The sequence below is a fragment of the Entelurus aequoreus genome, linkage group LG05, assembly GCF_033978785.1.
Source record: "Entelurus aequoreus isolate RoL-2023_Sb linkage group LG05, RoL_Eaeq_v1.1, whole genome shotgun sequence".
NCBI classification, from domain to species: domain Eukaryota; kingdom Metazoa; phylum Chordata; class Actinopteri; order Syngnathiformes; family Syngnathidae; genus Entelurus; species Entelurus aequoreus.
Window position 1 is genome coordinate 45,961,792 of NC_084735.1, and position 14,645 is coordinate 45,976,436.

Genomic DNA, 14,645 nt, shown 5'->3' on the forward strand with positions numbered 1-14,645 from the left:
ATAATAATCAGCTTTATATATTCAGTAGATCACTTAAGTCAATTGTTGAAACGTTGACTGGATCAAGGCAAATTTTATTGACACTGGTCAAAAAGTAATTTTCTTATGTGGTGACTTAACATTGACCTATTGAACCCTAATAAGCAAAAGTCCATTGATGACTTCATTGACACAATGTATAGTCAGTTTATATCCTAAAACCACAAAGCCAAGCAGAATCACAGGCCACTGTCCCTCGCTTATTGATAGTATTTTTACCAATGATTTTGATAATATTACAAGTGGTCTACTTAAAACCGACATTAGTAATCATCTGACAATTTTCACCATCTATGATGGAAACTACAGGAAGAAGAGCATGGACGACCAAAATTCATTACGAAGAATATACACAGAAGAGTATAAGCTAGAAAAACAAAATTGGGACAATGCGTACAATCAAAATGACATAGATGAAGCATCAGGTACATTTTTAAACATGTTCATAATGCTTTTTGACAAACATTGTCCATGTAAACAACTCAGTAGGAAGCAGAAAAAGAACAATCAACCAACCATGGATGACAAAAGGATTGAAAAATGCTTGCAAAAGAAAATTACATTACACAAAAATTTATAACACATCTACAAATAGGGTTGTCCCGATCCGATATTTAGATCGGATCGGCCGCCGATATTTGCCAAAAAATGAGTATCAACAAGGCATGGGAAAATGCCAATCCAGATCCAGTTTTTAAAAAAATGCCGGTCCATGGTTTCCAACGCACCGATTTAAATAATACATTCCACTTTTCTGCTGCTCCCTAATTTCCGTTCCGCATTTTCCAGCACACCTTCAACACATCCACAGGTCTGTGTCCTAACCGTCCTAATCGTAATTGGATGCAGGTTCATGGTTCCGAAAGGCGAGCGGAAGTTACCGGTAAAAATGTCAGCTGTGTGGGATTATTTTACCATACAAAATGAAAAAAATGAAGAGGTGGAGTGCAACACATGCCACAATAAAGTCAAGCGTGGTGGTAAAGTTGTAAGACATTTTAATACAACAAATCTGATCAAGCATTTAGCGAAATACCACCGTAAAGAATATAAAGAATTTCTAAAGAAAACTGACTAAAAGAAAAAGAAAGGTCCTACCCAACTAACTCTGACAGAAACGTTCGCGAAATGTGACATACTGCCACTGAACAGTGCTAAAGCCCAGGGGATAACTAGAGTCATTGCCGAGGAAATAATTCTGGATGATGAGCCGTTATCTCTCGTGAGTAAAGTGGGCTTTCGACGCACCATCCAACACATCTCCACATTATGCTCGGACTGCAGTCAGTGGGGGCAAACAATTGAAGGGAGTGTGTTTTTTAAGTTTACACTTGTTCAAGAGCAAGTATTGATGCTGAGTTATGACATTTTTATCCCACTCAGGTTGTTTGTGTGTTTTGCTTTTTTTAATAATGTTTACAGCATTATTTGCACTTTATACTGTTCACTTTTTTACTGTTCAATGATGCCATTTCTGTTTGTCATGTATAATTTTGTCTATTTTGTGTTTATCCTTGAATAAACAGGTCAGTTTCTTGTTACCAACCATTGTGTATTATTCAAACTCACCTAATTCAGCTGGCTAGTTGTTATCAAGAGTACTAAAACCCTTTTCAACATGAATCTGACAACTAAGTAGGCTAAAAAACTTTAAACTTTCATACATGCTCGGATAGGCCAGTATCAGATCGGAAGTGCAAAAACATCATCGTATCGGATCGGAAGTGCAAAAACCTGGATCGGGACATCCCTATCTACAAGTGCAGAAAATTACTACAAACAGTATAAAATTAAGCTCACTAGCACACTACGCACAAGTACAAAAGAATACTACAATCAATTATTAGACAGGAACAAAAACAACATGAGAGCAAGATGGGGCATCCTCAATGGCATTATTAAAATGGCACAAAGAGGGATTACCTCCAATACTTCTCAGAAGGAAACGTAAGTAAAGTCAATATGAAGGAAGTAGTTGAAAGCTACTAATACTAAATATTGGACCAAAACTGCAGGAAAAGATTCTAGACCCGGTTTCAACTGAGGATTTCACTATATAGATATAAATCCAAACTTAATGTTCCTCACGGACATGACACAGGAGGAATTAGTTAAAATCGTGAAAAAATGCAAATCCAAGACCTCAATTGATTGGAATGGAATTGATATGGAAACAATAAAAAGGTTATTGAAGAGATCTCAGAACCATTAATGTATGTCAGCAACCTATCATTTCAAACAGTTAATTAAGGTTGTACAGATTTATAACACTGGAGAGAATCAGAAGTACTTTATTAATCCCCGAGGGGGAAATTAAGATTTTCAGGACAATCCCATTCAAGAGCAGACAAACGTTACAGGGAGACAGAACAAGATCGCTGATGGGTCTGCCACAAACACCAATTTACAAATTAAAGACCTGTTTCTTTACTTCCACAATGTTCTAAAATTGTTTTAAAAATGTTTAATAACAGATTGTACAAAATCATAAAAAATATAGAACACTCGCGGAGAACCAATACGAATACAGAGCTAATATTTCAACTTTTATGGCTTTAATCGAAATTACAGAAGAAATTACCAATGCAATAGAAGGTAAACAGTGTGCAGCGGCATTGTATATGGATCCAACTGAAGCATTTGAAACAACTAATCACAATATTTTAATTAAAAAATTAGAACGGTATGGCATCAGAGGGTTGGCCTTGAACTGGGTCAGAAGCCACTTAAACAACAGTAAGCAATATGTTAAGATAGGTTAACACACATCTACAATGCTAAATATATCCTGTGGGGTAGCCCAGGGATCAATACTGGGACCAAAATTGTTCAATCTTTATATAAACGACATTTGTACAGTTACAAAATAATTACAGTTAATACTATTTGCGGACGATAAAACTGTGTTTTGTTCAGGAGAGAACACACAGAAGCTAATACAAATAACAGAATAATTGAATAAATTAACGACATGGTTTGACACAAACAGACTATCCTGAAACCTCAGTGAAACTAAAATAATGCTATTCTGTAACAGTAGAAGAGAAAGCCAAACACAAATACAAATAGATGGAGCAAACATCGAAAGAGTAAATGAAAACACATTTTTGAGTGTAATAATTGATGGTAAAATGAATTGGAAATCCCATAAAAAATATACAATACAAGGTGGCAAGAAATACATCAATAACAAATAAAGCAAAATATGTATTTGACAAATAAAATTACTCTATTCCCTACTGTGTTACCATATTGTTATTGTGTATAAATATGGGGAAATAACTACAAACGTATGCTTCATTCACTAACAGTGTTATAAAAGATGTCTAATACATAATGTTGGATATAGAGAACATACAAACCCTTTTTTTATTGAATCAAAAATACTGAAATTTAATGATTTGGTGCATTTGCAAACAGCTAAAATTATGTACAAAGCAAACCTGCTATGTACAACCATTTTTCTCAATAAAAAAGGAGAAATACAACCTCAAGAGAAATATGGAACTTGAAGCAGTTGTATGCACGTATAACACTTAAAACCTTTAGTATATCAGTATGTGGAATTCAATTCGATTAGGAAATAAGTCAAAGTTCTAGTATAATTTAGTTCAAGAAACTGTTCAAACTCAAAGTGTTTACAATGTACAAAAAATAAGAATCATGATAAACATTTTGAACTCACTGAAAATGAGATAATCTTCTTCATCTCACTATGTGAAATACAAATCCCTACAGTCAAGCATGGTGGCGGCAGCATCATGCTGTGGGGATGTTTTTCAGCAGCAGAAACTGGGACACTACTCAGGATAGAGGTAAAGATGAATGCAGTAATGTACAGAGACATCCTGAATGAAATCAATGTTTCCCATCCAACCTGATGGAGCTTGAGAGGTGCTGCAAAGATAGGTGTGCTAAGCTTGTGGCATCGTATTCAAAAGGACTTGAGGCTGTAATTGTAGGTGCATCAACAAAGTATTGAGCAAAGGCTGTGAATACTTATGTACATGTGATTTTTATTAGTTTTAATATATTTGCAATATATATATATATATATATATATATATATATATATATATATATATATATATATATATATATATATATATATATATATATATATATATATATATATATATATATTAGGGCTGCAACTAACGATTAAATTGATACTCGATTAATCTGTCGATTATTACTTCGATTAATCGATTAATAATCGGATAAAAGAGACAAACTACATTTCTATCCTTTCCAGTATTTTATTGAAAAAAAACAGCATACTGGCACCATGTTGTGGACATTGGGGGTGCAGCATACACCAATAATAACACAGAAATGCATGGCAGCTCCCGCCATCAGTGTGTGAATGTGTGTGTGAATGGGTGAATGTGGAAATACTGTCAAAGCGCTTTGAGTACCTTGAAGGTAGAAAAGCGCTATACAAGTATAACCCAGTTATCATTATTATAAATGTAACTCATCAGAACTGAATCAGATATTGTACACGTTTCTGTTGTGAATAATAAAGGATTCATTTTAGGCTGCCTCTGAATAATAGCATGAAATATTCCAGCACCTTCATAACGTTAAGTTATACTAAAGCAGGGGTGGGCAATTAATTTTCACCGGGGGCCGCATAAGCAACCCGAGCACTGCTGGAGGGCCACACGACAATATTTCAATTAAATTTTGCTCAATATTATTTTTGATATACCGTAAGATAAATAATAATGATGATAATAATAATAATAATTAATAATAATAATTTAATTTAACCTAACTTAACTTTATACAAAAGCAGATTGCTTTTGATGGTCACTTTATCCTGCATTATCCAACATTTTTCCCCATCAGATTTGGACAACCATCTGTTGTTAAAAATAGTTTTTAATCATATTTATTTTATATTGGTTTTATATGTAATTGTTTTTTCTTTTTATTCAGTCATTGGTGGAGCTAAGGATAATATTTGAATATTGTTTTTAATATTGTTGTGCAGCACTTTGGAAACATTTTGTTGTTTAAATGTGCTATATAAATAAAGTGATTGGATTGTCACACCTGCCAGCTTGTCCAATTTCAGTCCTAACATGTCCAAACACGCATTTACCTATGTGAACAAGTCATTACCTGTGGTTGTCTCTTTAATTGACTGCATGGCTGCCAGCTACTCCGTGATTTGAAAGTCTGCAGTTATCCCACGTAAGAAGAAGAGCAGCTGGGCGGTGTCACGTACATCACAGCTCTCATCCAAAGTTAGCGAAAAACAGTCCAAGTCTCCGGGCATACAGCGCAACAGAGTCCAATAAGCACTCCTTAATAAACTCTCCGTCAGAAAACGGCTTACTTTTTCTGGCGCTTTTGTGAGAAATGACGAAACTTGTCCTGACTGCTGCATCTCTGGGGGTGTGAAATATGGCAAAAAGTCCTTGTTGGGTTTGCAGTTTTACCATCAACGCATCGGCCTCCCTTGCGCGCGCTTCATCAGACACATTCCGGTATTTTCCCTCGTGTTTCTTCGTGTAGTGGCGATTAAAATGATATTATTTAAACACAGCAAGCTGTGTACCACAAATTAAGCACACGGCTTTACCATTAATTTATGTAAAGAAATACTTGGCAGTCCATGTCTTGTTGGAAACACGCCATTCGTCATCAACTTTTCTTTTTTTAGCGTCTCTATGCACCTTCACTCACAGGTTACTCCCGGACATACGGCATAAATAACACATTTCAAAATAAAAGCAGCACAGTTGTATTGCGCGCACGACATAGATGTTTTTTAAACTTTATTTTGTCATTTGTGATTGCGCCGTTCAATTCACTCACAATCGCATACGTCCACACGGAAGTAATACAAATAACGCTTTTCAAAACAAAAGCAGCACCGTTGTATTGCACACTCGACATAGATACTTTTTGAAATTTATTTTGTAATTTATGATTGGCCTCACGCGGGCCGGACAGGAATGCGCAAAGGTCCGGATGCAGCCTGCGGGCCGTACAATGCCCAGGTCTGTACTAAAGCGTCACTCAAATCTAAATAGATTTATATAGCTTTATCGGCCCGGCTACATTGATCCATTATGAAACCAACCTGAGATATTTCTGTCCGTTACGTTTATTTCGAAATTGGTAACCGTGCGTTTTCTCTCTCAAAATGGAGTCAAATGTGCCGGAGACACATTATCAGCCCCGCGTTGCAACAAAGGCATAACTAACGTTACTCACAAAAAAGCTGAACTCATGAATGCCTGTTGCCACTATGGACTTAAAAAGTTACGTACTGTGAGTTCCTCCCTTCATCCATGGCTACAACATGTTTCTTCTTCAGGTGCTCCTGAAGCAATGTTGTACTTCCGTGCCATTTTGCAGGAAACGGTCTTCTTTGAAGTCTTTAAAGTGAAGTGTTCCCACACTTTTGACGACTTAGGTCGTACACTTTTCTCCATTGAAGCAATAACCTCAAGATGTTTCTCCGCTAAACTATCGGTAGTGTTTTCCTGCGCCATTTTTCGAATTTTTCCAGCAAAGGAGACGCCGTCGTCACTTGAGCTGCACATGACACATCATTGGCTAGCTTACGCCACCTCATGAGACGTAGCCTCACCGCCGCCCTGGCGCTGTTTTGTACAGTTTTTGTACTTATTTTGATTATTGTTTCTCAGCTGTTTGTAAATGTTGCAGTTAATAAATAAAGGTTTATAAAAAAATAAAATAAAAAAAAAAAAAAAAACCCCAAAAAAAAAAAAAAAGCCTCCGTGCATGCGCATAGCATAGTTCCAACGAATCGATGACTAAATTAATCGCCAACTATTTTGGTAATCGATTTTAATCGATTTAATCGATTAGTTTTTGCAGCCCTAGTATATATATATATATATATATATATATATATATATATATATATATATATATATATATATATATATATATATATATATATATATATATATATATATATATATATATATATATATATATATATATATATATATATATATACTAGGGCTGCAAAAACTAATCGATTATATATATATATATATATATATATATATATATATATATATATATATATATATATATCGATTAGTTTTTGCAGCCCTAGTATATATATATATATATATATATATATATATATATATATATATATATATATATATATATATATATATATATATATATATATATATATATATATATACTAGGGCTGCAAAAACTAATCGATTATATATATATATATATATATATATATATATATATATATATATATATATATATATATATATATATATATATATACTAGGGCTGCAAAAACTAATCGATTAAATCGATTAAAATCGATTACCAAAATAGTATATATATATATATATATATATACTTGACTAAATATATAGTTGACTAAATTAATCGCCAACTATTTTGGTAATCGATTTTAATCGATTTAATCGATTAGTTTTTGCAGCCCTAATATATATATATATATATATATATATATATATATATATATATATATATATATATATATATATATATATATATATATATTATATATATATATATATATATATATATATATATTAGGGCTGCAAAAACTAATCGATTAAAATCGATTATATATGTAAAAGTACATATATATATATATATATATATATATATATATATATATATATATATATATATATATATATATATATATATATATATATATATATATATATATTAGGGCTGCAAAAACTAATCGATTAAATCGATTAAAATCGATTACCAAAATAGTTGGCGATTAATTTAGTCATCGATTCGTTGGAACTATGCTATGCGCATGCGCGGAGGCATTTTTTATTTTTTTTGGTTTTTGTATTTAAAAAAAAAAAAAAAAAAAAAAATATATATATATATATATATATATATATATATATATATATATATATATATATATATATATATATATATATATATATATATATATATATATATATATATATATATATATATATTACCCTGCCTTCCGCCCGATTGTAGCTGAGATAGGCTCCAGCACCCCCTGCGACCCCGAAGGGATTAAGCGTTAGAAAATGGATGGATGGATATATATATATAATTTTTTTTTTTTCACATTGTCATTATGGGATATATTCTCTGTAGAATTTGGAGGACAAAAATTAATGTATTCCATTTTGGAATAAGGCTGTAACATAACAAAATGTGGGAAAAGAGAAGCGTTGTGAATTATTTCCAGAGGCACTGTATCATGACTCTTAAATAACCATTTTTTCAGTGATATTCTATTCCTTTGTTCTTGGCGTTATTTTAACTTTACCGTCGATATTGACTATTGGCTCCCCAAAGTCAGCTGGGATAAGCTCTGGCTCACCTCTGACCCTAAATAGGATAAGTGGTAGAAAATAAATAAATTAAAGAATGTCAAGCTCAGGTGACCCTTGTTTTGTTTTTAAGTTTGGGAAAGGCTGGTCTGGACTAAGTAGTCTTCCCAGTCAGAGAGAGCAGAATCTTCTAAGCTGAGTCTTCAGAACAGATATTTGTAGCACATGTTGACTACAGTTAGATAAGATACAATGGATGAGGATTGTGGCTTGCTCCAGGCCTTCAACACAGGCATGTTGGCCTTAGAAATATGACAGCCACTGCATGTGACCCACGAGGTCCAATCTGCTCGGGGTAAATGTGTCATCACGAGGAAGTTTGTCACATTATTTGCAGTTAGGGGAAACAAAAATGTGATGCAAGTTTTAGAAGTTGATATTTTAGAATTTGCGGCAGCATTTTTTTTTTTTTAACAAAATTGCAATGTCTTAAGGCTTATCTTTTTCAATAATATTAAATCAGTTTGTAATTTTATGAATTTGAAATCAAAGATTTGTGTAACCCCAACCCCAAAAAGCACAGGATTTCAATAAATCTAACAAAATATGCTTTTTTCCATCTTAAATGTTTTTGAACATTAACAGCAATTTACCAGTCACTCCAGGATCTCACAGACCTTTTTTCAGATGCCTGAATTTGCAGAAGTTTTCCTTAAACTTTTTTTTTTGTGGTGCTGCAATAAAATTGCTGGAGAAAGTGAAAGTTGCAATAAAATGTTGTGATTTTCCCTCCGTAATTATAAAAGGGAAATTTGTTTATGAAAAAGTCCTTAATAAACACAAAGGACAAGACAAAAAAATCTGACCAAAAATGTGCAAAATAGGCTTTATTCATCACAAAAAAAGTACATATGTATTGCTGTAAGAAAATAGTAAGAATGATATCTTAGCCTTCACATGAGAAAAAATACCGTAAATCTTTCACAGTAAAATATTTGTTCTAAAGATTGGTTAAACTTAATAAATAATATTAAAGGATATTACTACAGAAATTATATGTTGTATCCCAGCTGTACACTGACTACTCTACAAAGTATATCCAAGCTTAATTTCTAGCATTCTTCCTTAAAGATGAACTGTAGTAAAAAGGGTTGAAGGGTGGACTCACTTTTTTGAGATACTGTGTATATATATATATATATATATATATATATATATATATATATATATATATATATATATATATATATATATATATTTATATATATATTATATTTATATATATATTATATTTATATGTATATATATACACATCTATATATATACACATCTATATATATACACATGTATATAGATATCTATATACACATGTATATAGATATCTATATACACATGTATATAGATATCTATATACACATGCATATAGATATCTATATAGATATGTATATAGATATCTATATAGATATGTATATAGATATCTATATAGATATGTATATAGATATCTATATAGATATGTATATAGATATCTACATAGATATGTATCTATATATATATATATATAGCTATATATATAATTTTGCAAACCAGTGATTATAATTCGCAAATGTGCCGTTGTTGAGTGTCTGTGCTGTGTAGAGCGCGGCAGAGTAACCATGTAATACTCTTCCATATCAGTAGGTATCAGCAGGTAGCTAATTGCTTTGTAGATGTCGGTAACGACGACAATGGTTTGCAGGTAAAAAGGTATCTAACGCTTAAACCAATCTAACGCTTAAACCAAAAAGAAACAAAATGCGAGTGCCGTTAAGAAAAGGTATTAAAGTTTAGGGATGGCTGTGGAAAACAAAGCTAAAACTGAACTGGCTGCAATGTAAACAAAAACAGAATGCTGGACGACAGCAAAAACTTACAGCTTGTGGAGCAGACGGTGTCCACAAAGTACATCCGTACATGACAATCAACACCAAAATAGGAGCGCAAGACAAGAACAAAAACACGACACAGGATAACAGCAAAAAACTCCAAATAAGTCACGGTGTGATGTGACAGGTGGTGACAGTACACTTACTTTGAGACAAAAGCTATTGTGATGCATGGTTGGTTATGGTTTGAATTAATATCCAACAATTGCGAGAACGACTTTTTAATGTCAATATCGGCTGCTGAGTTTCATTTTTTAATGTTTTCTGCTGGTGGTGTGCCTCGGGATTTTTTAATGAAAAAAATGTGCCTTGGCTCAGAAAAGGTTGAAAAACACTGCACTATTGTTCAGTGGTTGAAAAACACTTGATTAATGGAAATGTGTGCAAAACTGGAAAATAAGTGCCCTAAAATGAAGTAGCTGGTCGGATGTCAGTTAGGTGGCTCGCTGTAGTCAGCCAAATTTTAGAAATGACTGCATTTATTTACAATAAATAAATTAATACGCGATTATTGACGTTTCCAATCGATTTTACAACTGCCCATGTCCGAATTGCAATACATTAAAACAAATATTTCCCTCACCTGATTGTTAAAAAAAAAAAAAACACTAATCAAATTTACTGCAAAGGAACTCATAAATAACTGACCAAAAATACATTTACATACAATTACACAGTGCTAAAATAAATAAATTATATAAAAAAAAAGAGTAAATGTTTCTTAAACTGTCAAAAAAATTGAAGTGCAAATGAAAATGCAGCTTCACCACTTTTGTCATAATTTTTGTGCTTAACAAACATCTGTGACTTTCACTTGATTGATATTGTCATTACTGCCACAAGTGGTGAAATGGTGTATTACCACTGTGTACGTCTGCGGCCCATATGGCCCACAGCAGAGAAAGATATTTTTTGGCGTCCACACAATAGGCCCCGGCCCCATGGTTAAGAAAACACTGATCTGATCGACTTGTTTGTTCCCACAGGAATGACTGTAAGTGCAATGGCTGCCCTCATTCTCATGATGACGTCCATCTTGTCGGTAGTGGGCTCGCTCTACCTGGGCTACATCCTTTACTTTGTCCTTAAGGACCTGTGCGTCATCTGCATCACCACGTACGTGCTGAACGTCATCCTCTTTATCCTCAACTACAAACGACTGGTTTACTTGAACGAGGCCTGGAAGCAGCAGCTGCAGGCCAAGCAGGACTAAAAGCTGTGCAGGAAAATGTGATACAAACCGATAGAAATGTGACTGACTGAACATTTGACTTTGCCACCAGGAGACCTTGCTTCCAAACTATGTTCATCCTGCTGTTTTCCAAAAAAAAAAGGACATCTAACACAAAACCATACTGTTGATTGGATACACGAAGGATTTGTTTTACTTTCACTTCATCCTAAATTGTTCTAGTGACTAAAAGAAAGAGACTGAGGCCCTCAACGCAACACAATGGAGGACCGGAAAAAAGGATCCAAGAGACGCCACCTCAAAGCAGTAAGCTGGCGGGTTCCAAAAATGAGAAAACACCCTAAGAAAGTCCCATGTGGAGTTTGAAGGGAACAAAACGATCAACAATGTTGTTTTTTTTCCTTCATGTTTACACTTTCTAGTTAGCTTTTTGTTGTTTTCTTCAGAGGACCACTAAAGATGAACGTGAGCTGTCATCGTCGTTGTGTAGGTCGGTCAGATAGTTTGTTTTTCCAATTCTGTAAATAGCCGGTGAGCAATATTTCAGGCTTGATCGATTGACAAAACGTGGAACAAAACTAGGTCACAATTGGTGGATGTCCTGTTTGCTTCATTTGAAGCCACAGACTTGCAACAAAGCGCCATCACTTCTGTTACCGAGTGTTCAACATAAAGACTTATGTGCCTAAAGCATCGCTCATTTTGACTCCACCTGACTTTCCTGTCAAAGCTTTATTTTTTAGGATCACAGTTTTGTATTGTTTGTCCCTCCTCCAGTCTCACATGGTAGCAAAGGCGGCTACACTGTGATTATGTGTACACTCCACCTTCATTAAACAGTAATGGTGATGCTGCCAGGCGGAGTTACGCTTCATTCGCAGTTCAAAAACGTGGGGAATGATTTTTGGACGCTTGCATTCGGCGTCTTGAAACAGCACGTAGAGCCATACAGAGCCAGTTAGGTTTGGATTCCAGTTAAGGTAATCATTGACAGAGAGAACAGGTGGTAAATTTCTATAGATTGTAAGGGCCACACTGACAAGAACAATGATGAACGTGTTACAAGATTAAATGTGATGGGGAAATTTAGGGAGCCACGGGTACAAAATTGAACGGTACGCACCACTGTTTTTCATACAGACTGCGCGTGTTTGATTCCCAGCCAGAGCACCAACACCCAGCTATTCGAGTCGTCCAGTGCCAGTTGCAATCCTCCAGATCAAAAAAAAAAGGCCAAACAAATCATGCGAATAAGGAGGAAAAGCCAAAAACCAGTTAGAAAATCTTAATTTAAGGAAAAATAAAGTTGTAATATCACAAGTGTAAAATTCATGTGTCTTAATGGCGTAATGAAACACGGCAGAAATTAGATTATCCTTGTAACACCGGAGTGTCAAACTTATTTTCATGATGGGCCACATCGCAGTCACGGACACCCTTCAAGGGCCACGTCATAATATTGATCAGTCACTACAGGACTTGACCACGTTACGATTGCGCCAATTCAACACAATTCCAGAGAACTATGCGCAGCCGCACAACTTTGTCTAAAATCCGTACTGGAATGCAACACAACTGTCTAACCGATCAAATGATAATTTTGCGCAACTTTTTGAAAATGTAGCAAAATCAGGAATTTTAGGTCGGAACAGCCACACACAAAAAAACCCTGGAGGGCGTGATTATTACACAATGTCCCCTTCATTTGATTATTATCATGCTTTACACAAGAAACTGCTTTGCAATCAGTAGCAAAGTGAAAAGCAGGTATTTAGGTTCAGCTACTGTAGAATTTAATTTTAAGAGTTTCGTTGAAAAAATTAAAGCAAATGAATCATTTAAAATCTATTTGCATGCATTAAAATGTTTTCCGTCAAAATCTCAATACTGTATAATAAACAAGAATGTCGAAATGCCTTATTGACACACATTCTTTCCAGGCTTTTGCTGGCCAAATTTATTGCAGTGGCCTCGAGTTTGACACCTGTATTGTATTAATCCATTACACAATATTTTGGCTTTCGTGATTGGCTGGCGACCAGTCCGTGGTGTACCTCGCCTTTCACCCAAAGTCAGCTGGGATAGGCTCCAGCGTACCTGTGACCAAAATGAGGACAAGTAGATGTAATAACATGCATCCATTTTGGGCGAGAGGAAGTGTTCATTGTCATAATATGTAAACTTTTTTAACATAGTAGTTAATATTTTTTTGTCTTAAAGTAAGGTATTTATTGAAAAATTATTATTGTCAAAAATCCCACTTAAATTAAGGCACATTAAATTACATTCAATTTCATGTACGGTAATAATTTTTTTCTTGAACTAGGACTTTAATTTTCCTTTTTCCAGTTTGTCCTCAATACTCCTTGGTACATTTTAAACTCACACGCCCACTCCAAACCATACAGTCGGTCCAAGGACAATATCTGTACACTAAAGAGGTTCTATCTCGTATATTGATATATGACACATAAAACGTCGAAAGGTCAACACCCCCCAAATACTGTAGAATTTAAGCGTGCTCTGAGCACGGTTTTGCAAAGGGATGGATCGATAGTTTTTTCCCCAAGTACGGTGTTAGAAAAGTCTTTTCAGTAATGTGCTTCCTGTAATAACTTACAAATCGTCTTTTGTTTTCCTGTACAAAAGTGATCAATTGTTCTTGTGCGTTTTGATTCTGTCGACTACTCAACCGCATCTCATGCCGAATGTCGTAATGTATGAAACACAAAAAAGTTATACCTCATTTCTGAACATACTGTGGTGTCCATTCATTCATTGAAGGACATGTTACCTGACAAATGAGTTACGGCAGCATTCTATTGGAATGTGATTGGACAACATCACTTGTGTCACAATGGGAGAAACAAAACTTAACACTGTGGAATGTTTTGGAAAACATTTGGCTAAGTTGATGACATGCACTGTCTTGCACGTATACATAATCTTTCTCATACAGCACGATGGAACCCGCTTAAGTCGACAACTTGTCTACTGTATGTCCACTGTTAAGATGACAACATACAACAGAGATATTCAACTTAATTGTTTTGGGGCCACATTTCCAGAAAGCTAAGGACCGGGGGACTGGACTTCACACTTCTCTATGTGGGACCCAAAAGGGCCATTTCTACAATTATGTTGACGTGTTGTAGTATGTTGACTTCA

The 14,645-nt window shown here is 34.4% G+C and overlaps 1 protein-coding gene across 2 annotated transcripts in view; it reads left to right on the forward strand.

Moving 5' to 3' along the window:
• Positions 1-12,339, forward strand: part of vkorc1l1 (vitamin K epoxide reductase complex, subunit 1-like 1) — a 56,841-nt gene extending 44,502 nt beyond the window's left edge. For both annotated transcript variants that reach the window (XM_062048248.1, XM_062048247.1), the window contains one exon: positions 11,272-12,339. In XM_062048248.1, the coding sequence (XP_061904232.1) occupies positions 11,272-11,498 (227 nt within the window). In that variant the 3' untranslated portion in view covers positions 11,499-12,339. The remainder of the gene's footprint in view (positions 1-11,271) is intronic.
• Positions 12,340-14,645: the final 2,306 nt, after the last annotated feature.